Genomic DNA, 25,874 nt, shown 5'->3' with positions numbered 1-25,874 from the left:
CGAATCCAAGAATATATCAAAATGATTATTCACCCTGATCAAGTAGGCTTCATCCCATGGATGCAGGATTTGTTCAGTATAAGGAAATCCTTCAATGTAATCAACTATACAAACAAACTAAAAGAAAAAAACATGATCATCTCATTAGATGCTGAGAAAGCATTTGCCAAAATTTAACAACACTTTATGATAAAAGTCTTAGAAAGATCAGGAATTCAATTCCATACCTAAACATAATAAAAGCAATATACAGCAAACCAGTATCCAACATCAAACTAAATGGAGAGAAACTTGAAGCAATCTCACTTGGGAGGTTGGAATGGGAGGTTTGTGGAGGGGAAACCAGGAAGAGAATTATAATTTTAAATGTTAACAAATAAAATTATTAATAAAACAAATAAAATGTCATTGAAATCCAGCATATAAGGAAACCAGAAGGAAAAAGAAAAACATGATTATCTCTCATTAGATGCTGAAAAGCCTTTGACAAAAATCCATCATCCCTTCATGATAAAAATTAGAGATCAGGGATACAAGGCCTGTACCTAAACCTTTAATAAAGGCAATACACAGCAAATCAGTAGCCAACATCAAATTAAATATAGAGAAATACAAAGGAATTTTACTAACATCAGCAACAAGACAAGGCTGCCCACTCTCTTTATATCTATTCAGTCTAGTCTTGAAGTTTTAAATAGAGCAATAAAGCAACAAAAGGAGATCAAGGAGATACAATTTGGAAATGAAGAAGTCAGAGTATTGCTATTTTGCAAATGATATGTTAGTATATCTAAGTGATGTACAAATTCTATGAGAGAACTCCTACAGCTAATAAACACCTTCAGCAAAGTGTGTGGACACAAAGCTAGCTAAAATAAAATCAGTAGCCATTCTATATACAAATGACAAATAGGATGTAAAAGAAGTTAGGGAAACTATACCCTTCAAAAGGTTGTTGTCTAACTGCATGTCTGCCTGTAAAAGAATGCTAATAGATACCCATTTATCAACCAGCCTAAAATTTAAGTCCAAATGAATCAAGACCTCAACATAAAATCTACACTAAGCCTGATAGGTGAGATACACTGAACCTGAAGGAGAGAAAGTGGGGAGTACCTTATACACATTGGTACATGAGGCTTCTTGAACAGAACACCAATAGCTTAAGTCACTAAGATCAATGATTAATAAATGTGAACTGACAAAACTAAAAAGCTTCTGTAAGGCATAGGACACTGACAAAAGGAAAATGGCAGTCTAAAGAATGGGAAAACTTTTCACCAACTCCACATCTGAGAGAAAGCTGACATCCAAAATATATAAAGACCTCAAGATAATTTCTAATTGACAACAGCAAACAAAATAACCCAATTAAAAATGATATATATCTAAACAGAAAATTCTCAACAGGAATCTCTCTCTCTAATGGTCAAGAAACATTTAAAGAAACGTTCAATATCCATAACCATCAGGGAGATGAATTTTGAAATGACTCTGAGATTCTGTTCTACACCTGTCAGAATAGCTACGATAAAAATCTTAAGCTACACCTCATGCTGGTGAGGATGTGGAGCAAGAGAAACACTCCTCCATTGCTGTTACAAGTGCAAACTTGTATAACCACTCTGGAAATCCATTTGATAACTTCACAAAATATTAGGAATAGTTTTACCTCAAGACCCAGCTACACGACTTATGGACTTAAATCCAAAAAAATGCTCCATCACATCACAAGGACACTTACTCAACTATGTTCACAGAAGCTTTATTCATAGTAGCCAAAATCGGGAAACAACTTAGATATCCTTCAACCAAAGAATGGATAAAGAAAATGTGGTAAGTTTACACAATAGAGTATTACTTGACTATTAAAAGCAGGCACATCATGAAATTTGCAGGCAAATGAATGGAACTAAAAAAGGCCATCCCAAAATAACCAGACACAGAAAGATGAATATAGTATGTACATATGGTATGTACTTATAAATTGATATAGTATGGTGCTATGAAGGAGCACCATACTGTAATCCCCAGATCCAAAGAAGCTAAGTAACCTGGAGGGCTCAAGGGTGTGTGTGCTTGAATCTCACTGATAAAGGGAAATAGAATAGACATTATGGGTAGATGGGGAGGGGAATTCATTGGGATTGGGGTCGGGGGTTGGGGATGGGAACAAAATGAATTAGGCGTGGGGAAAGACAGAGGGAGAGAGCACTGGGAGCAACAACTGGAATTGGAGGGCAGGGGACATCTTTATGGTTACCTAGAAACCTAGGGCCATGGAAACTCCCTGCAATCTATGAGGGTGCCCCTAGCTAAGACTCCTAGCAATGGGGAATATTGAACCTAAGCTGGTTTCCAATGGAAGAATTGGGACACCAACCTAGCAAATACTTAGACCCACAATTTGTCCTGCCTACAAGATGTGGAGGGGTAAAATAGGAGCAGAAATTAAGTAGCCAACTAATGACTGGTGCAGTTTGAGACTCATGCTATGAGATGGAATCTACTCCTCACACTCTTAATGATATTCTTCTATACTTACAACAGGAGCCTAGCATAACTATCATTAGAGATGTTTCGCCCAGCAACTGATGAAAAAAGATGTAGGGAACTCCAGTCAAACATCAAGTGGAGCTTAAGGAATCCTGTGGAAGAGGAGAAGAAGGATTAATAGAGGCAGAGGGGTCAAGGACACCACAAAAAGACCTTCAGAATCAACAACCTGAGCCCATAGTTGTTCACAGAGACTGAACCACCAACCAGGAAACATGCATGGGACTGACCTAGGTCCTCTGCATATGTGCTACAGTTGTGTAGCTTGATCTTTTGTGGGATACCAAACAGTTGAGGCAGAGACTGTCTCTGTTGCCCCCATCTCCTTTATAGGAACTTTTCTCCAAAATGGACTGCCTTGTCTAGCCTAAATAGGAGAAGGTGAGTCTAGTCTTACTGTAACTTGATATGCCAAGGCTGGTTGAGATCCCTGAGAGGCCTCCCTTTTCCTGAAGGGGAAGGTAGGAGAAGTGGATAGGTGTACGGGAGCAGAAACAAGGAAGGGGAACTGGAAGGGGAGGAGGGAGGAGAAATTTAAGTCAAGATGTAATGTAAATAAGCAATTAACTGATTTTAAAAAGAAAACAATCAATATATAAACAAAAATTTTCATTAGGAAATCCTAGACAGAATTTATAAGATGTTAATGGCAATTGCTGTCTTTGGAAAAGGAGCATAGAGTGTTGGTAGAGAAATTTGCTTTAAACATAGAGTTTTATTTTTGCTTTTAATCATGTGTTTATATGAATGTTGTATATGTGTGTATATGAATGTTGTATTCATTGTGGCTAGAAGAGGATGTCAGATTATCTAAAGTTATAGTTACACTAGATTTAATGCTAGAAATAAAGATATAAGTGATAAGCTGCTATTACTGTATTCTTTGTATATGTGAAATCCAGCTCAATCTAATTAATGCTTAATATCTATACATGCAAGATATTTGAAGAAGGATGTGCTTTAAAGAAGATAAGCCTAGATTTACATAGTAGAATTGCTCTCAAAGAAAGGAAAAATTAGTTGAATATTAAATAATGTTAGTATTATCTTGGGACAGGGTTGGAAGTGTAAAAGGAGAGAACTATAGACAGGAAAACAGAAAAGATACAAAACAGTGATAACAAAATATAGTTTCTGTTGAGGAACCATTCTGTTCCGATGTTATTTATAAAATAAATATATCTTTTTCAGTTCCCTAAGCCCAGCATAGTATATATATTTCATCTGTTTGTTTAATGGCTTCAATACATTTTGTCTTTTTGACACATCCATGGACTTTTGACATCACATATCGTCAGGTACTACTATTTCCTTTCCTTCTCCATGTTAGTTTTTGTATATTTAAGCAGAATAAGCTATATAGAAAAACACACAGTAGTTTTCCACTGTATAACTGGACGAGGATAAAATGGCATCACAATAATTGCTTGTTCATTCAAATAATGGCCAGATGTAGTATGAAATGTAATGGGGGCCGGTTGTGGTGGCGCACACCGGTAGGATTTGCTGAAGGAGGCAGAGGCAGGAGGATCACGAGTTCGGGGCCAGCCCGGGCTACACATTTTTTGGGGTTGGGGATTTAGCTCAGTGGTAGAGCGCTTGCCTAGCAAGCACGAGGCCCTGGGTTCGGTCCCCAGCTCCGAAAAAAAAATTGCTCCCTGTTGAAATGTAATGGGGAAGAAGCCAGAACTGAACTCTGAGTATGTTTTGTGACAGTGTAAGAACATTAGTCTTATTCTGAAGATGAAGAGAGCGATAAAAGCTTTACACTTGATAATGACAGATATAAATTTAGAAAGCATTCAGGACAGCTGCGGAGAGTGGAGTAAACTATGTTTAAACTTGCAGCATTACTGCAGGCAGGCCAATTAGTAGGCTCCATCCCTGATCCTTGTAGGAAGTACAAGCCAGTGCCTGAGATTTATTACCACAGGGATAATTTACTGTAAACCTGAGAATGGATGGGGTGTCTCAAAGATGCACACAGAGTGAAGAGGAAAATGCTAGTGGATCCCTAGGAAAATAATCTAAAAGGACTGAGAAAACAAAGAATCTGCTCTTGGATGTGAAGGAGAAACAAGAAGGTATCTAGATACCAAAGAGAAGATGGCAAGCTGTTCCAGGAGCATTGTCTCATTTCCGTAACATGCCAGGAAGCCCAGATAGCATCTGACTTTCTCCAGAGTATTTCTTAGCAGACCAAGAGAAGTTCCCAGCTTAGGCTCACTTGGCTTTGTTCTTCCTTCATCCCATCAGGGTCCCAGTCCCTCCAGGTCTCTATTTTCAGAATTACAGTTTTTTTTGGGATCTTCAAGTACCCTAGAGGTCCAACAGTAAAAGTTTGGGAGTCTGCCAAAAGAAGTTTCCTCTTTTCACTCTGTTGTATCTACTATGGCTAAACACTGTTGTCAATGACTTCTGTTCTCAGTTTCCATGGTCTCTGGGGCACAAACTAAGAAATTTATTAATGAGCAGTCACTGTCTGTGACCTCATTAAAAAGTTGTTAATGAGCTACTCTGTTGCACAGGGAGAGAGGATGACGGAGGTTCCCAGTGGCCTACAATGGGGCCTAGGGGTAACCTTAGGTGCATACGCAGAATCAGAGCTGGGAGAGGGTAATGGTTCAGGCAGCAGAACTACATCTTCTGATGAGCTTATCTTGGCAAGGGGCCACCTCCAAGTCACAAGTCCCTGCTGCCTGCAGGTTTAGGGAATGGCTGTTAGCCAGAGCTTTGGTGGATTTCCTCTGGGCTGTCACCTTTGCTTTGAACCACATCTGATAACTTGTATTGATGGGAGACTTCAACCTCTAAGGTTAAGAAGTGACCCTCCTTGCAGTTAATCCTGCTCCATTATAAAAGTCTTTTGACTGGCCTGTCTTACAGGTTGTTTCCACTTAATACCTGATATTTTTTGTGACTGCCAAGGTGATGTTTTAAAAATATAGATCTAATTATTTCTTTGTCCCAATAAAATTTATTGCTTATAGTTCACAAAATTCTGTTCAAACAAGTTAGCAGGGAATCCTTTCCAATTTTGTTTTCTTGCTACCATCTCACAATCATTTCTCTGCCATGCCTTAATTTTTATCATTGTTACTGCACTATTAATTTAAACACTACACCATCACATTACCTTAATGGCTTACATTTCTATTGAAATTATAGTGCACCTAGAATTATTCTTTACTGATTTGCCTGCAGTGACTCAAGAATGCTCCCAATCAAGCTGTTAAATAGGGTTATGAGTGTCATTCTTTATGGAAGAAGAGACTAAGACTTGCTGATAAGTGACAAGATCGGTATTAAAGCCTAAGCATTTTGTTTTGGCATTATGCTTTTAATCAATGAATTTGAAAACTATAGCTCACGAACTAAATTCAACTCTCCACCAGTCTTAATATTGTCTATCAGAAACAGGCATCTTATTCATAGACTGGCAGATTGTTATATTGACTGTGATCTTATATAACAGTTGGTAATGTTGTTATAATGGCTATGTTACTAAAACCAAATTACAAATTTAATGAAGTCTCTATCAGTCTACCAGTGACCTTTGCAGAAACAAAGAAAACAATCTCTAATGAACCCAACTCTAAATAACCCCAAATAGCTTAAGTTTTCCTGAGTAACAACAGTGATGTTGGGCAGATCAGAACATCTGATGTCACAACGTACTGCTGTCATAGTGAGAAAACCATAGTATTGTCATAAGAGTAGACACATATGCAAGTACATTAGAAGTCCCAGAAGTAAATCCACACAACAAAATGGATTTGGTATTCAATAAAGCAATAAAGGGTATAAAATACCTATGTTGAAGAGAAGACAGTGTCTTGTCTCCATGTAGAAAAATTAAACTAGATTTCTCTCATTTCCTATAGAAATTTAGTTGTAAAAACACCAATACTTTTAATATATAAATCTTCTCTTTTGAAAGTAGAAGAGGATAAGATTGAGGGACACTTCAAGATACAAGCATAGACTAAGAAGTAATAATAAGAAGCAACAAGCAATATTATGGTAAGTCCCAAGCTCCTGAATAGCAAAGAAAATAACAGAAAAGAGAGTCCAGAAGATGGAAACAGCCTTTGGCACCTATTTTCCATGACAAATTTAATAACTGGAGTTTACAGAGAACTAAAATTGTTGACATCTAAAGAACCAATCAATTAATAACTAGGCAAGTGATGAAATACTGACAGGCAAAATAAATGAAAATGATTCATCATGCTTGCTATTACAGAAATGCAAGTCAAGCTACAGAGAGAGTCCATCTCAGTCCTTACCATTCAGAAGAATACAAAGTGTAAATGGAAATGAGATTATGAGAGTGTGCTAACTAAAAGAGAGAAGTGGGGTGAGGAACATAATAAACTTTTCCGTCACCAGATGGCACTACAGCTTCAGTTTAAAGTCTTGAAGCTGCGACACTGAAGCCATTCCAAAATTGCTGTCAAGTTTGTGTAAATAGGGAGGCAAAGTTTAGAATAGAGGCTGAACGAACACCCATTCAGAGCCTGCCCCACATGTGGCCCATACATATACAGCCATCCAATTAGACAAGATGGATGAACCAAAGAAGTGCAGACCGACAGGAGCCGGATGCAGATCTCTCCTGAGAGACACAGCCAGAATACAGCAAATACAGAGGCGAATGCCAGCAGCAAACCACTGAACTGAGAATAGGACCCCCGTTGAAGGAATCAGAGAAAGGACTGGAAGAGCTTGAAGGGGCTTGAGACCCCATATGTACAACAATGCCAAGCAACCAGAGCTTCCAGGGACTAAGCCACTACCTAAAGACTATACATGGACTGACCCTGGACTCTGACCTCATAGGTAGCAATGAATATCCTAGTAAGAGCACCAGTGGAAGGGGAAGCCCTGGGTCCTGCTAAGACTGAACCCCCAGTGAACGTGATTGTTGTGGGGAGGGCGGCAATGGGGGGAGGATGGGAAGAGGGACACCCATATGGAAGGGGAGTGGAGGGGTTAAGGGGATGTTTGTCTGGAAACCGGGAGAGGGAATAAAAATCAAATGTATATAAGAAATACCCAGGTAAATAAAGATGGAGGAAAAAAAAGAAAATGAATCTAAAAAAGAAGATATGCTGGACAATTTAACAAGTATTATGCAAGTCAAATACCAAATTATGAATAAAAAACATTAACCAGTAATATTTTCAAATAATAAATTGAAAAACCCGACATGCTAGTAATGATGACTCAAAATTATTGACACACCATTTATAAATAAGTTAATAAGTCAGCCTAGGTGTCATTGAATACACAGGAAGAATGGTGTGTTCGAAGAACTGAGTATAATTTATCAGTAGAGAAGAATGACATCTTGTTGTTTGAAGGGGAAATATGTCAACATTGCTCATATGTGCAACAGAAAAATATGATACAAAAGCAAGAAGAATCTATTAGAGAGGAGGTAAAAATTATTAGAAAGACAGAATCGTTAGATGAGTGCACAATGGGCAAGAGAATAGTGGAGTGCATGTGATAGATTATGGTGCATACATGTAAGGAAATGGGACATGAGATCCATTATTTTATATACTATGTGCTTATAGATATTTTTCATTTTAATTCACTGCACATAAAATTAGAGTAGAATAAAATTATAGGTCAACATATGGGTTTTTAACATCAATAACTAATCAGCACATATATTTTATATTTTCATTATCAGAGCAATAAATTTCTCAACAAAAAACATACATGGCATTTTCAAAGTGTGTATTTACATCCCTAATCCATTCCAATGGCTCCTAGCTTTTATTGTTGTATGCTAAGAAACACACTGTTGGCTTTCCTATCTCTTCTGTATAGTATGGGCAGTGTCTGTCTTCTCTGACTGTTGGTTTTATTTTCTCTTTGGTTCAGTAATTTTAGATTGATATATGTAGTGGTGTAATTTTCTTTTTCTTTAACTGGTTTCTGACTTACTTTACCTCCTCAATCTGAGACTATGAGTGGTCCCTTTTAGTCACTGATAGTTCCTCAACATATGCGTGTACACACACACACACACACACACACACACACACACACACACACACACACACACACACTCATGCTCTCTCCACCTTTTTTCTCCATGAGTTATGACATTCTAATCAATTGGAGTTCTTATCAAGGTGTACCAGTGTTCCAAATTTATTGAATATTATTCCTAACTCCATTCCATGTAATGTTCAGTAACTTTAAATTCACCTTGTGACTTTCATTGGAAAGTCTTTTGCATCAGTAATGTCACTCAGCTAATCAAGACAAAGTGTCAGAGTCACTCAGCTCTGCCTTTATAGAGTCAGAACAGCCATAATGCATAAATACATGAGTGTGGCTGCAACCTAATAATACTGTTTCTTAGTGCTGACATACAATTTCATATCATTTCCACTTAATATCTTTATTATCCTCACCATTTGACTGCATATACATGTGTGTGTGTGTGTGTATGCATGCATGTGCAGATATATATCACTCATGTGTTTGTAAATTATGACTGTTCTGACTCTAAAGGCTGAGTGGTTTTGACAGTGTGTGGTTCTGTCATTTGCTGCTTGAGTACTGAGAGTCAGTGTCATTGGTCATTGCATGTCAGTGTTTTCAGTGCTGTGCATATCTCTGTTCAGCAGTATTTTATATATTCTGCTTTGCTGTTAGGGCACACATTATGAAAATAATGGAAAGTGGAGTTTAAATGCCACTTCTCAGGGTGCAGTGGTATCAGGATCACTTCGTTATTCAACTAGATGGAAGGGTCGAGTGCTTTTCTACTGCATATGTGGTCCTGGGCTTGACTTCCAGGGCACACACTGTTAGTTAAGTCACGATTGATCGCAAAAGTCAAAATAACTCCAAATAAAAGGACTGCATACTGATAGGCAATCAATCCCTGGAGAATTAGAGATATAGGAAGCAAAAACTCTTTTCAGCCAGAAAAGTTATTTTTATTTTTTCTGCAACTCTTGATTAGCTGTGTGATATTGCTGATCCAAAACTCTTTTTAATGAAAGGGTTCAAGCTAAATTTAAAGTTATTGAAAAATTGGCCATTACATGGAACAGATTTAAGAACAATATTCAATAAATTCAGGGCATCAGTATAACTTGATAAGAACTCCATTAAAGAGTCATAAGCGGAAAGATTGTAGAGAGAGCATGAGACAATTCAGTTAGGAAACTTTGCCCTTGTGGAAATGTAAATATTTAAGGCAATTGGACCATGAGGACTTGCTCATGCTTCCCATCTGTGCTAGCTGTGCCTCAATCTATTTTGTTAAATTAAGCACAGTGTTGGTCATGCACAATCACAAAGTTGAACCATTACAATTTGGAAATCAAATTCTTTGATCCCTCGCTCTCCAGGCTTATCCTTTCTGAGCACATGGACTCTTATTCCTTCCTTGTTAGGCTTGAAAAAGAGGGCAGATGTGACATTGTTTGCTTACATCAGAATTGTGGGTGGGGTCTGTGCTGTCTACCCCCCCCCCCAGTTGTCACAGTCCACCTCTACTAAAGTGAAATTTGTATTAAGACATATTTAGAATCTGAAGTGTTTTCTAGTGCCACTATTGTAAACAAGGTCACTTATCACGCCAGTCTCTGTATTTCTAGTCTCCCTATTCCCAGCTGCTCTGCAGCTACCATTGCTTGCTAAGTCACTGTCTTGATCAAAATGTCTTAAACTTTACTTATTGTGTACATATTAACCTCCAAAATCATTAACATGACATTTAAATGTCTTGTTTGTGCTGACCTCTATGTATCAACTTGTTTTTAAACTTCTCTAAATTACAAAATTTCAGCAATAATAAAATAAGTAAATAGAAAAGGTGGGACTGGATAGATGGCTCAGTGTTTAAGAGCACTGGTTGCTTTTGCAGAGCACATGAGTTTGAGTCCCAGCACCAACATGGACACTGGCAGTCACCTGTAAATCCTGTCTCAGGGGATTCTATGCCCTTCTTTGACTCTGAAGGTACTGCATGGGACACACAGACATAGATGTAGGGAAACAGCAACACATAAAAAATTGAAACACAGTTTTTATTGGACTTTCACAGAGTAACTTCTTCTTTACTTGGTGATTTTGTGGTTTTGTTCAGTGTAGTGTATTATTTCCTTACCTCTTAACTCAGGTACAGGAATTAGCTTATGTTATCACACAAAGACTTCTAAAATAGCCCTTTGTTTTTATGTGTTTGCTATTTACTCCTCCTCCACCACGACAATTTAAGAAACTTAATGTTAGTTGTTGTAGAGATGGGAGTTTATGTAGTTGAGGTCATTCTTGAATTTGGTACTTTGCTGAGGATGACCCTGAACCTCTCCTCTCCCCACTGCAGACCTCATAGTGCTGATATTACAAGTGTCTATCACCATGGCCAATACAAGTTCTAATTTTAAATGTGGGGTACCATTCATTTAAATGCCAAAGAGTCAACCTTAGCTCTAGAATTTGCTAAACGGTCATTTTTATAATAACAACCTGAACAGTTTTCCTTATTATTTATAAAGTTGAGAGGAGTCTGACTGTGTAAATTTTAAATGCTTTAACAACTTTTGAAGATTTTTGTGAGGTTATAGGTGATCAATTTTATTTCATCTTTGTAGTAATTAATGAGGTTAAGTTTCTTAGAAATATTTTTTTAAAAGCTTAAAGTGTCTTAGTTTTGGCTGCACAAGGGTGGAGGTGCCTTGCATAGGAGAAGAGGGCATTGTTAAGTTTTATCCCTAGAGTTAGTCTGCTTCAGATCTGGGGACTGAATTATGGTCTTCTCGAAGAGCAGTGAGCATATTTAACAGCTGAACCAGCTCCTGGCATCTTCTTTTAATAGTATTTTGGGGACAACGTATGTCTCTTTTTTTCTCAAGATATTTTTTATAAGCTTGCTATTTTTCTCTCTGCTTACTGATTTTTGGGAAATGAATTAAATCATTCCACAATATTTAATAATTTGTCCATTTTTCATTTCAGCTCTATGAATTTTCCTTCATATCTTGAAGCTTTCATATTAAGTGAATATACGTTTAATTGATTATGCCTGTTTTATAAAGTTACCCTACTTATCAACCGGAAATTTTCATGTTTATCATGGAAATATTAATAAGTACAGTGTTTGGCATATATTAAGTGTATGCAAAAGAAAATAATTAAAATATGACCTGTCATGTATTTTGGTCCACTAATTCTATTTGAAATTTTATTGCATGTGATTTAAAAATTCAAACTACAAAAATGTTTATCTCATTACTCTTTATATTTGACTTCTAAATAATACAGTTGGATTACAGACAGCAAGAAACTGAATGAATTATATAATGAACAATAAGAAACTGAATGAATTATATCATGCCAGTTATACATCTTCATATGATTTATATGTTTTTCCTATTTTTAAAAATAATTACAGGAGATGAAAAATACATTATGATTAGGGTTTAGACCTTTCTTCATATTAATTATTCAACTCAAATGTTATAATTCTGAGTGCAAATTATCATGCTTAGCTATGTTTTTAATGTAACAAATAACTTGATGGATATCCAAATCTTGGAACTCAAGCTATAATATTAAATAATAAAATGTATAATAAAATTTACATATGATAAGGCTGCAACGGTCAGAGATTATGAAGTTTAGTACAATAGAATGTAATCACTGTTTGTTCTAGGGTAATAAAAATTTAGTGATTTGTTTTTCTCCTTTTTGCAGTTCACTTTCCCCCTAGTTATATGGTTTTTCACTATGTAACGTAAGTAAACTAATTAGTGACTTCTCAAATTAAGACTAATAAACATTAATCATTAATTTATCATGTGTTGGTAGTGAATGAACATTAGAGGGAAAGAAGGAAGTAAATTAGGGAGAATTCTGTATATATTCCATGTATTTGTCCTTGAGAAAAAGAGAACATGAAAGGAAGATAATTTTGGATTTTGGGGCATCAGTGGAGTTAACACAGAGTCACTTTATATAACATCACATATGTCAGTACATTATTTTTCTAAATTTATTTAATTTTACACTCCAGATTTTATTCCCCTCCTGGTCCACCCCTGACTGTTCCACATCTCATACTTTCTCTCTGTCCACGCTCCAGTCTGCAGTCACCCTACCCACCCAACCTGACTTCTAAACTTCCTGGAGCCTCCAGGCTTTTGAGGGTTAGGTGCATCTTTTCTGACTGAACCCAGACCTGGGAGTTCTCTGCTATATATGTGTTGGGGGTCTCATCTAAGCTGGTGTATGCTGCCTGGTTGGTGATCTAGTGTCTGAGAGATCTCGGGGGTCCAGGTTAATTGAGACTGCTGGGTTGTCCTACAGGGTTGCCCTCTTCCATAGCTTCCTCCAGCTTTTCTCTAATTCAACCAGAAGGGCCAGCAGCTTCTGTTCATTGGTTGGGAGCATATATCTGCATCTGACTCTTTAAGTTGCTTGTTGGGTCTTTCAGAGGGCAGTCATGGTAGGTCCCTTATTGTGAATGCCCCATATCCTCAGTAACGGTGTCAGATCTTAGGGCCTCCCCTTGAACTGGATTCCACTTTGGGCCTGTCACTAGACCTTCTATTCCTCAGGCTCTTCTCCATTTCCATCCCTGCACTCCTTTCAGACAGGAACAACTATGGGTCAGAACTTTGACTGTGGGATAGCAACCCATCCCCTCACTTGATGCCCTGTTTTTCTACTGGAGGTGGGTTCAGTAAGTTCCCTCTCCCCACTCCAGGGAATTTCATCTAGGATCTGCCCCTTTGAGTCCTGAGAGTCTCTCACTTTCCAAGTCTCTGGTACATTCTAGAGAGTCTCCCAACCTCCTTTCTCCCGAAGTCACCTGTTTCCATTCTTTCTGCTGGCCCTCAATACATTGTTTTATTGAAGAAAATATGTGAAACAACTTCTTGATTAGAACAATCTACTCTATTTGGCTTCCCTTTTAAAGATTTATTTGTCATGTATGTATGTATGTATGTATGTATGTATGTATGTATGCATGTATATATGTTTTACTTGAGTGTATGTATATGCATTATGTCCATGCAGTGTCCTCAGAGATCCCCTGAAACTGAAGTTACAGGCAGTTGTGAAATAACCTGTGGGAGCTTGCCACCAATCCCTGTCCTCTGCAAGAGCACCAGGTATTCTTAAGCATGGATCCATCTCTCCCACTCTTCAATTTTGATTTCTAACCTTGATTGTAGAGATTTTGATTTCTAATCTTGACTGTACTTTCATCATGAGTGTGTAATTCCTGCCCCATGCCCTTCATGAATAAGAACATTGATGATGAGTCTAACTTTTTAGAGTGTTGGACATAGGAGAGTACCTACAAAGTAATGACTTATTTGTAATAGTCCTCTATTAATTATATCTATTAATTATAATGTGACCTTGGAAAACAATACCATGAAACATGCACTCTCTGCCAGTCATTTATCTAGAGACAGTAATAAATCTTCTGTCTTTCTTTCTTACATAGATATTTACTATTTCCCCAAGTTATAAACACAAAGTAAAATACAAGTAACAAAATTTCATCAAGTTTCAAAAGACAACATATTATCAGAATATGCGCTTTTGTTTTCTACTTTAAGACTATGTGTTAGAGAGCTCGTGGGCAGTACGCCGCGAGCAAACTTGAGCCTCGGGACCACAGGTAAGACCAACTTTTCTGCTGCAAGAGAGCTGCCTGGTGAACTCGGGACACACAGAGGCAGAATTCCTCTAGGACCGGGCACTTCCTGTGTTTACCGGGAGTCCCACACCTGCGGATCCCGGCCCGCAGCAGCTCTCTGCTCCCAGACCCCGTGGGAGAGAGACCTCACCGCCTGGTCAGGTGGGTACTCCTGAGGCTGCAGAGCGGAAGAAACCACCAACACTGCCCACCCCTGCCCACATCCCTGGCCCAAGAGGAAAATGTATACGGCCTCTGGGTTCCCGTGGAGGAGGGCCCAGGAGCGGCAGGACCCCTGTGCCTGAGACACCGCCAGAAAATCTGGAAGAAATGGACAATTTTCTAGACAGATAAAAGGTACCAAAGTTAAATCAAGAACAGATAAACCAGTTAAACAACCCCATAACTCCTAAGGAAATAGAAGCAGTAATTAAAGGTCTCCCAACCAAAAAGAGCCCAGGTCCAGACGGGTTTAGTGCAGAATTCTATCAGACCTTCATAGAAGACCTCATACCAATATTATCCAAACTATTCCACAAAATTGAAACAGATGGAGCACTACCAAATTCCTTCTATGAAGCCACAATTACTCTTATACCTAAACCACACAAAGACCCAACAAAGAAAGAGAACTTCAGACCAATTTCCCTTATGAATATCGACGCAAAAATACTCAATAAAATTCTGGCAAACCGAATCCAAGAGCACATCAAAACAATCATCCACCATGATCAAGTAGGCTTCATCCCAGGCATGCAGGGATGGTTTAATATACGGAAAACCATCAACGTGATCCATTATATAAACAACCTGAAAGAACAAAACCACATGATCATTTCATTAGATGCTGAGAAAGCATTTGACAAAATTCAACACCCCTTCATGATAAAAGTCCTGGAAAGAAGAGGAATTCAAGGCCCATACCTAAACATAGTAAAAGCCATATACAGCAAACCAGTTGCTAACATTAAACTAAATGGAGAGAAACTTGAAGCAATCCCACTAAAATCAGGGACTAGACAAGGCTGCCCACTCTCTCCCTACTTATTCAATATAGTTCTTGAAGTTCTAGCCAGAGCAATCAGACAACAAAAGGAGGTCAAGGGGATACAGATCGGAAAAGAAGAAGTCAAAATATCACTCTTTGCAGATGATATGATAGTATATTTAAGTGATCCCAAAAGTTCCACCAGAGAACTACTAAAGCTGATAAACAACTTCAGCAAAGTGGCTGGGTATAAAATTAACTCAAATAAATCAGTAGCCTTCCTCTACACAAAAGAGAAACAAGCCGAGAAAGAAATTAGGGAAACGACACCCTTCATAATAGACCCAAATAATATAAAGTACCTCGGTGTGACTTTAACCAAGCAAGTAAAAGATCTGTACAATAAGAACTTCAAGACACTGAAGAAAGAAATTGAAGAAGACCTCAGAAGATGGAAAGATCTCCCATGCTCATGGATTGGCAGGATTACTATAGTAAAAATGGCCATTTTACCAAAAGCGATCTACAGATCCAATGCAATCCCTATCAAAATACCAATCCAATTCTTCAAAGAGTTAGACAGAAAAATTTGCAAATTCATCTGGAATAACAAAAAACCCAGGATAGCTAAAACTGTCCTCAACAATAAAAGGACTTCAGGGGGAATCACTATCCCTGAACTCAAGCAGTATTACAGAGCAATAGTGATTAAAAAAAACTGCATGGTATTGGTACAGAGACAGACAGAGAGACCAGTGGAATAGAATTGAAGACCCAGAAATGAACCCACACACCTATGGTCACTTGATTTTTGACAAAGGAGCCAAAACCATCCAATGGAAAAAAGATAGCATTTTCAGCAAATGGTGCTGGTTCAACTGGAGGTCAACATGTAGAAGAATGCAGATTGATCCATGCTTATCACCCTGTACAGAGCTTAAGTCCAAGTGGATCAAACCAGACACACTCAAACTAATAGAAGAAAAACTAGGGAAGCATCTGGAACACATGGGCACTGGAAAAAATTTCCTGAACAAAACACCAATGGCTTATGCTCTAAGATCAAGAATCGACAAATGGGATCTCATAAAACTGCAAATCTTCTGTAAGGCAAAGTACACTGCGGTTAGGACAAAACGGCAACCAACAGATTGGGAAAAGATCTTTACCAATCCTACAACAGATAGAGGCCTTATATCCAAAATATACAAAGAACTCAAGAAGTTAGACCGCAGGGAGACAAATAATCCTATTAAAAAATGGGGTTCAGAGCTAAACAAAGAATTCACAGCTGAGGAATGCTGAATGGCTGAGAAACACCTAAAGAAATGTTCAACATCTTTAGTCATAATGGAAATGCAAATCAAAACAACCCTGAGATTTCACCTCACACCAGTGAGAATGGCTAAGATCAAAGACTCAGGTGACAGCAAATGCTGGCAAGGATGCGGAGAAAGAGGAACATTCCTCCATTGTTGGTGGGGTTGCAGACTGGTACAACCATTCTGGAAATCTGTCTAGAGGTTCCTCAGATAATTGGACATTGAACTGCCTGAGGATGCAGCTATACCTCTCTTGGGCATATACCCAAAAGATGCCCCAACATATAAAAAAGACATGTGCTCCACTATGTTCATCGCAGCCTTATTTATAATAGCCAGAAGCTGGAAAGAACCCAGATGCCCTTCAACAGAGGAATGGATACAGAAAATGTGGTACATCTACACAATGGAATATTACTCAGCTATCAAAACAATGACTTTATGAAATTCGTGGGCAAATGGTTGGAACTGGAAAATATCATCCTGAGTGAGCTAACCCAATCACAGAAAGACATACATGGTATGCACTCATTGATAAGTGGCTATTAGCCCAAATGCTTGAATTACCCTAGATGCCTAGAACAAATGAAACTCAAGACGGATGATCAAAATGTGAATGCTTCACTCCTTCTTTAAAAGGGAAACAAGAATACCCTTGGCAGGGAATAGAGAGGCAAAGATCAAAACAGAGACTGAAGGGACACCCATTCAGAGCCTGCCCCACATGTGGCCCATACATATACAGCCACCCAATTAGACAAGATGGATGAACCAAAGAAGTGCAGACCGACAGGAGCCAGATGTAGATCGCTCCTGAGAGACACAGCCAGAATACAGCAAATACAGAGGCGAATGCCAGCAGCAAACCACTGAACTGAGAATAGGACCCCCGTTGAAGGAATCAGAGAAAGAACTGGAAGAGCTTGAAGGGGCTCAAGACCCCATATGTACAACAATGCCAAGCAACCAGAGCTTCCAGCGACTAAGCCACTACCTAAAGACTATACATGGACTGACCCTGGACTCTGACCTCATAGGTAGCAATGAATATCCTAGTAAGAGCACCAGTGGAAGGGGAAGCCCTGGGTCCTGCTAAGACTGAACCCCCAGTGAACTAGACTGGTGGGGGGAGGGCAGCAATGGGGGGAGGGTTGGGAGGGGAACACCCATAAGGAAGGGGGAGGGGGATGTTTGCCCGGAAACCGGGAAAGGGAATAACACTCGAAATGTAAATAAGAAATACTCAAGTTAATAAAAAAAAAGGACTGTCAGTGAACAGTCAGCTATTAGGTCATTAATAAATTATCTTAATGCAAAAAAAAAGAAACAAAGTTAAAATGATGTCCAGAGAATCAGATTCCACCAGAAGAGAAAAAAAGACTATGTGTTGCAAAGGAAATACAAAGAAGATTCTCAAACATTTATTTAGTACCATTCAAAGATATTCATTACAAGTTCAAAGAGCTTAACAATTGATTGCTACCAACAACATGCTAAGGCACAGGTTAAGGTAGACAACTTGAGTTCAAAGGATCAAGGAAGACACCAATTCTATCCCATTTCCAAGTCCTCCACCTGGCCCTCATCCCTGTTTTATCTCACTGCAACTTTGCCCTGCAGAACCTTCATGAGTAGTATGGTGTTTTTCGATCTTTTTAGTGGAACATACATTTCCCTAATATGTTCTAAGTAAACCTTTCACCACACTGCATATGACTTATGGTACATAGTGATGGCTTTTGGGCTGTCTTCACCTATACTCTAGTATGAGACTCTTCTGGTTTCTAATGGCTTTACTGGCTTACATGCATGTTTGTGCAAACCATCATTTATAAATATCACTCCTCACTTGACCTCGTCCAGTCTTAAGGTATGTAGAGAGTATGATAACCTTTGTACAAAAGTTTTAGTTTATCAATGTGTATCTTAAGTGAAGGATGTTTCAAATTTGTCTGATCATATATGGCATATTATGAGGCTGTTTGTATTGAATTCTTAAAGATAAAGCTGTATTTTGCTAATTTGGTCTAAGTGTGTATTAAATGGATGCTCATCATGTCTTTCTCAAACATGATCTTGCCCACTCACTTCTCTCTTAACCCACCCTTATAAACTATTGTTTTTACCATGACTCTGAACTAAATAATTTTCATATATTATATGGCAGTGAAAAAGTATAAAACTAATATTCAAACACTAGGGGTTTAGAATTGTATTCCAATTATATTGTTTAAACATTTTTGGTTTCACTTCCTCCGCAATAACATTCATTTGCTCTTAGCAATGGCTTCATTTGAATTCCTTTGAATAAACTTAGTTAACTTCAATATGGATTAACTTATTCTATCATGGTACTTTTTTGCCTTTTCATGCTCACAATGAATGTAACTTTGAGATGCAAAACCACTGAGTGTAATACAATAGCATTCTTAGAAGGACCTGTACTGGAGTCCGCAAAGATCCATGGAAAGCCTTGCAGAGGAGAGTATCATGAAGTTAGTATATAAAATTTTGCAACTTTTAAAACAAAGGTTTAGAGCCTTAAAATGGAATTTGTAGAACTGTAGACTGGGATTATTCTACCTGACAAAAAGAGCCTGAGTAAAAAGACAATGAGACTTTGATGTTCTATAAATATGCTTGTGAACTAGTAGTTTGCCTCCCTCAGTTTTAGATCTCGAACTACCAACCTATGGAGATTGTCAAATAAAATGAAAGAACACAAGAAACATGCAGTAGAATAGGGATGTTCCTTTGCACCTGGATTCAGACGAGTCTAAAGCCAGACAAAGGGCAAGGATGACTTTTGATGTTTTTTACTGTATTTTCTCATATCTGTCTACAAGTACACATTTGGAATTCCAGACAGTGCACAATGGATGCCATTTTCATGCTGATTAGCAAAATAATACCTTGAATAAATTTGTCATAGAAGCACCAAAAAATAAAAAACTCTGTTGAGAAAAATAATGTTTATATAATGAGAAGGCAAAGAAATACAGAAAGATATCGATTACCTCTCTGACTTTTAGTCTCTACTGAGCTTCCTAACAGCCATCTCACAAGTGGGTATCATTACAATGGACATTTAAGGAGGAGAGAGGATGTTGATGTTTAAGTAATATGATTTCTGAGGGCCAGCGCCTTGTAGAAGGTCCTGCTGAGGGCATTCTTCACCTCATTATTTCTCAGGCTATAGATAATGGGGTTCAACATGGGAGTCACAACAGTGTAGGACAATGATAACAACTTTTTGCTTTCAGGAGAATTATTTGATTTAGGCCTAAAGTAAGTGAGGCTTGAAGACACATAGAAAAGAGAGACAACAAGCAGATGTGAGGAGCAGGTGGAGAAGGCTTTGTGCTTCCCTTGTGCTGATGGAATCTTGAGGATGGAAGCTACAATGAGAGTGTAGGAACAAAGGATCAGCAGGCAGGGTATCATGACCACCAAAATGGTTCCAACAATGGCATAGACCTCAAACCGTGCTGTGTCTGCACAGACAAGCCTCAGAACAGGTGGGCTGTCACAGAAGAAGTGGTTCACCTTGTTGTTGGCACAGAATGGAAAACTGAAGAGCCATGTGGTCTGCACAGTGGCTACAGGGAATCCTGGAAACCAGGAAGCAGCAGCCAGTCTGGCACGTGTCCCTTGGTTCATAATGACTGGGTAATGTAAGGGACTGCAGATGGCTACATAGCGGTCATAGGCCATGGTGGCCAGGAGGAAGCACTCAGCTACTCCAAAGAAGAAGAAGAAATACATCTGAGTGGCACAGCCTAGGAAGGAGATACTTGTGTCTTGGGCAATCAGAGTCCCCAACATTTTGGGTACAATGACCAGGTTAAAGCCAATCTCTAAGAAGGCTAAGTTCCTGAGAAGGAAATACATGGGGCTTTGCAGCATGGGGTCAGCCAAAGTCACCAAAATAATGAGACTGTTTCCCAGCAGAGTGACTAAATAGATGCTGAGAAATGCCAGGAAGAGCAAGGTCTGTATTTCAGTAGGCAGGGAAGAGAAGCTCATGAGGATAAACTCAGTTACTCTTGTCTGGTTTCCTATAGCCATGGACGTGGTTATAAATAACCTGTGTGCTCATGGAGATAGATTTTTGATCACACAAAACAGATTCTGGATTTATTTTTTCCACTTCTGATAGTTGTCAGGGAAACCAGATCTTTTGAAAGAATAAGCACCATGTGAAGCCTAACAATGAAGACAAAGGTATAGGCCAAACATCTAATTGCACAACCATATCTGATGGAAACAGTGAAAATCATAAAGCTACCTTCTTGACAAATATTCAGGAAAGCAAGCTGAGGGATACAATCACCGTCATGTTTTCTTCCACTTTTGGCCTTGATCTCCACAGGTTGCATGCTCAGGGGTGCTTTTAATATTTGCACAACTTGGAATATTTGATTGATAGAATTTTTTATGAGTAACTCCCTTCTTCCAGGAGTATTGCTCATAAGCTTCCCCAGCAAATCCCTGAACCTATTGCCGCTCCTGCTTTTAGGGAGATAACCGTATGTGGCCCTACTCAAAGGTCTTCTTTATGACCTGGAGGTTGTGACTCAGATAAGGCAACAGAGATCTTCTTATGAGGCTCTAACTCCATGACACTCTTGGAACATCTGCCCCTGTGATCACTCAGGAACAAGATAATCAGAACAGAGTAAACTTACAAAGTTTTTTTTTTTTTTTTTTTGGTTCTTTTTTTCGGAGCTGGGGACCGAACCCAGGGCCTTGCGCTTCCTAGGTAAGCGCTCTACCACTGAGCTAAATCCCCAGCCCGTAAACTTACAAAGTTAAACAAGATTCAATTGGCTAGAAGATTTGGCAGCAGGTCAGGTTAGAAGTTTCTTCTTACAATTCACACACAATTATATGGCATATAAAATTGGGGGCCTCATATGTTATACCCCTTGAGGGAAAGATACAGCAACAAAGTTAGATTTGCTGGTGTTTTCTCTACACAGGGGCTTCTCAGGTGGACAAAGAATGGTGTGCATAAATGATAAAAGAATAAAGTATTAAGACTCCCTTTCTTAGAAAAGTTAACTCATGCAGGGTCTCCATGATGATCTATGACCAAGGAACAATAGAATACCAAGATTAGACATACAAATAAATTCTACAATAAAATAAAGACATTGTTTATGGGCAGAAATTTAACCGTAAGTGCAGCAGCTTCAGCCTGAAGATTTTTCTTGTGTCTAATGATAATTGGCATTCTGATCATTAAGAGCTAATAGCACACTGCTCAGGACATGACAGTTTGCCCAGGTTGGTTTGGAGATATTCTGCCTGATGTCCTTGAAATCACAATATTCATAAATGTCGGGTTACTGGGTTAATGAGGGAAAATGATTATAAAAGACAACTCTGTTCTGTCACTGTTTATCAGTGGTGATGAAACTAATGACCAAGAGAAGTTAAAACCCATGTCCAGGGACAAAAATGATGTGATCTATGTTTTGGAACAACATGAATCTATCCATGCCTACTGAGTCCTGTATAAATGAAGCACTCCAACAGGCAGGCTGTACCAAATGCTATGTCTGACTCACTTCTCCCTCATTGACTCCTATCTCCTCTGTGGGACCTGGCTATCACTGGGACAGGTCTCCAGCACCTAACCATTGATCATTTCTTTTATTTTTCTAAAAATTATTCATTTTATAAAAGAAATTAAGCATTTCTATGTATTCCTATGGTTCCTTCACATTGAAAATACTTCATTAACTAGGCTGAATGGATAGGATCCTAGTAAAAACTAGCAAAGGACTAGAATCAAGTAAAAACTGGAAAGATTTGGAAGAGCTTGAAGGGGCTCGAGACCCCAAAAGTACAACAATGCCAAGCAACCAGAGCTTCCAGGGACTAAGCCACTACCTAAAGACTATACATGGACTGACCCTGGACTCTGACCCCATAGGTAGCAATGAATATCCTAGTAAGAGCACCAGTGGAAGGGGAAGCCCTGGGTCCTGCTAAGACTGAACCCACAGTGAACTAGTCTATGGGGGGAGGGCGGCAATGGGGGGAGGGTTGGGAGGGGAACACCCATAAGGAAGGGGAGGGGGGAGGGGGATGTTTGCCCGGATACCGGGAAAGGGAATAACACTCGAAATGTATATAAGAAATACTCAAGTTAATAAAAAAAAAAAAAAAAAAAAAAAAAAAACAAAAAAAAAACAAAAAAAAAACAAAAAAAAAAAAAAAAAGAAAGATTCTATTTATAATGTATCCATATCTATATCTGTTTCTATCTATCTACACACAGAGACACACACACATCTTAACAAATGTGTCATTATTTCAATTTTCATCTACTCACAAAATTAATAGTTATCATTATGATTGCCGTAGGGCCCATGTTTCTACAACTTTGACAAAGGATGAAGTTTTAAAAGGTGATTGTTTTATTAAATTTTGGTTTTTTCAAGGTGCTTCATGGAAGGAAAAGGAAGAAGTAATGCCTAGAAAACTAATTTAGGGGATTAGATAAATGCAACCCCTTCAATGGAGGAATTGCGGGCTACCCCAACTTTCTTACCTGAGTAGGTAGTTCAATCCTAGGAACTTCCTCTCCAGAGTACCAGAACACAGATTGGCAACTGGTTATCAGTTGTTGCCTGATTCATTGTGTATCAAAATTAAGGTCCTGAAAATAATTTAATATAAGGAAGTGGAATATTAATGTGTATAATAGACTTCCAATAATTTAAACTTGGCAACCTCTAAGTATCCCACAAAAACAAGCAACACCCCAAATGACAGATTTCTGAATTTTTGGTTAAACTTCTAAGAAACATTAGCATGAAGTTTCAGAGGCAAACATTCATCAGTAGTACATCAACCACCTGAAGGAAGAGGTATATTCTAAATGAAACTTCAATATTTATTCAATTCCTTTAGAGTAACTGATGTGATAATGTATGAGTGATCTTTGCAGTCTAGATGCTAACAAAAGATAGAATTAAATAATTTTAAACAACCAGGTACAAAATAACTGGTAGAGATGGCAATGATAAAATAGTATTCATCTGTGAATAGTAAATAATTTTAAGGCTGGAGAGCTGGCTCAGAGGTTAAGCACACTGGCTGTTTGTCGAGAGGTCCTAAGTTCAATTCCCAGCAACAACATGTTGACTGATAACTATGTATAATGAGACCTGGTGCCCTATTCTGGTCTGCAGGCCCATATGCAGGCAAAACACTGAATACATAATAAATATATCCAACAAAGCTTCAGAAACATAATTTTAATTAACTATAAAAGAAATATCTTGAATAGTATCTTTAAGGGCACATAGGAAGAATAAGGACATGCAACACAATCGCTTAATACTTTTTAGGCACTTTGAAAATAAACTTGGCTAAAACATAGGCATGAAAACCTTTATGTAATTATGAGATTGTTGCATTAAAAACAAATTCCAAAAATAGAAACAAATGAATTGTGGACATGCTTCATTACAATAATTTATGTACAAGAATAGCAAGTACATGGATAGTGCAATAAAGTGCTGCTAACTTCTCAACTCTTAGCATGCATTTGATATAGAAAATTATTTAAATGGTGAAACTGAACTGTCGACAATTGTGAAGAAAATGCACTCTAAGTTAATCCTAGAATGCAGATGTCTAAGCAGTATACTAAAGTAACATTCAAAAGAACAAAGGTGACTCAGCCCATGTAAAATTAAATATTTTTGAACACTAAAATCAAAATTTGAATGAAAATTAAAAATCAGGAAGATAACATGGCTATATGGCAAATTTCCAAAAAATAGAAATAAACCATGCAAAAAGACATAAAGACAGATTTAAAGGCCAAGAGAATAGATTAGATAGAGAATCAAGAAATCAACTCGTGTTCACATAATGAAGATATGTGAAGATGTGTCATGGAGAATACAGTGTCTTCAATAATGAAAAGTATTGTACTCAAGCAGAGATGGGACAGATATTGGGATGTAAAGTAAATAAATAAATACATTAATGAAAAAAATGTTAAGGGGACTACATCATAGGTCAAATGCCAAATATGTTTTAAATTATATAATTAGAACATTTTGAGCTATGGATGCTATACAATTTTAGCTTAAGCTTGGAGACTTTTGTTTTTTAGAATTTGCCTCTTAATTTCCATTATGATATTGTAATATTAACCAAAGAATGAAGGAACAGACATAGCAACATTTTACATAAATTGAATTTCTATGAACTCCCATGTAATCATTAGAACTATGAAATAAATGAAGGTTTAATAGCTCTAGAAGGTATTCCAAGTGTTTAGTTCAGTAGATGATGCAAATATTATGTTCATTTAAAGCAAATATATTTTTAAATACAAAATTCTATCTATGAATATCAAAACTGCCACTGTATTCATTTCACTATTTTTAATGATGCTATTGCATTTTATTCCATAATTTCCACATTATTCACCTTGGTATATTTTTGTATTTAGATTAACATGTAAGCAAAAACTACTCTCTGTGCAATATTTAAAAGAGAAGTGACAAACTTGAAGCCACACTTGTGGCAATTCAACAAAGAACAAAACATATTTGTATAACCAATTTATAAAGAAATCATATAAGACAGTGGTTAGCTTCAATTGCTCTTATTTTATCATTCCAGATGGAATAATATACTTGTATAAATTACTATTATATTCCATTCACAAGCTTAGTAATTGCAGGATGAAAATTTAGAGCCATTGAATAAACTTGCATGGCTGGTAAGAATAATACACATGGGTTGGGGATTTAGCTCAGTGGTAGAGCGCTTGCCTAGCAAGCCCTGGGCTCAGTCCCCAGCTCCAAAAAAAAGAAGAAAAAAGGAATAATACACATGATGTGAATCCAGTCATTTTAAACTTCATGCACTTTGTAAAGGGATAAAATTTAGTATAAGTGAGTAGATACATAAAAGTTTAAACTGAATTTTGAGTAGTAAGCTAGTTGGACTTACATGGCACACTGAGACAGTGTTTTACTCTGAAGATGCAGGAACACACAAGAATTTTGAGCATAGTAATGGCAGATTACTTCAAATGACTTAAAAATAAAATTTGAATGCATTGAAAAGGGTTAAATAGAGTGAGACATGTGTACATTTGAATCTTCATCATCACTGCAGGCAGAGGAACCAATCAGGAGTCTCCACCACTGATCCATGCCTTGGTTTCATCTTTACAGGAATGGGATCACTGTGCTCAGTTGTCCCTTCCTTCCACAAAACCCTTGGTCCCATCATTTTATATCCAGAAACATAGTCTCTGGGACCTGCAAGTAGCCTG

General features: G+C 37.9%; 1 protein-coding gene and 1 non-coding gene across 2 annotated transcripts; one reads left to right on the top strand and one right to left on the bottom strand.

Annotated features, from left to right (window-relative positions):
• The first annotated feature begins 4,120 nt into the window (after positions 1-4,120).
• On the top strand, positions 4,121-4,201 carry Trnaa-agc48 (transfer RNA alanine (anticodon AGC) 48). The gene has a single exon. It is a non-coding gene; the product is annotated as a tRNA-Ala (tRNA).
• Positions 4,202-19,672: 15,471 nt separating this feature from the next.
• Positions 19,673-20,626, bottom strand: Or10a5 (olfactory receptor family 10 subfamily A member 5). The gene has a single exon (NM_001000203.1). It carries the CDS (start codon positions 20,624-20,626, stop codon positions 19,673-19,675), a length of 954 nt encoding a protein of 317 aa, NP_001000203.1.
• Between the last annotated feature and the right edge of the window lie 5,248 nt (positions 20,627-25,874).

Source organism: Rattus norvegicus, chromosome 1, assembly GCF_036323735.1.
Source record: "Rattus norvegicus strain BN/NHsdMcwi chromosome 1, GRCr8, whole genome shotgun sequence".
Taxonomy (NCBI): Eukaryota; Metazoa; Chordata; class Mammalia; order Rodentia; family Muridae; genus Rattus; species Rattus norvegicus.
The sequence above is the reverse complement of the archived record's forward strand: the minus strand, read 5'-3'. Positions and strand labels throughout refer to the sequence as shown.

Excerpts from the sequence above, each read along its gene's own strand:
- Or10a5 (NM_001000203.1), bottom strand. The coding sequence starts at position 20,626 with ATGGCTATAGGAAACCAGACAAGAGTAACTGAGTTTATCCTCATGAGC.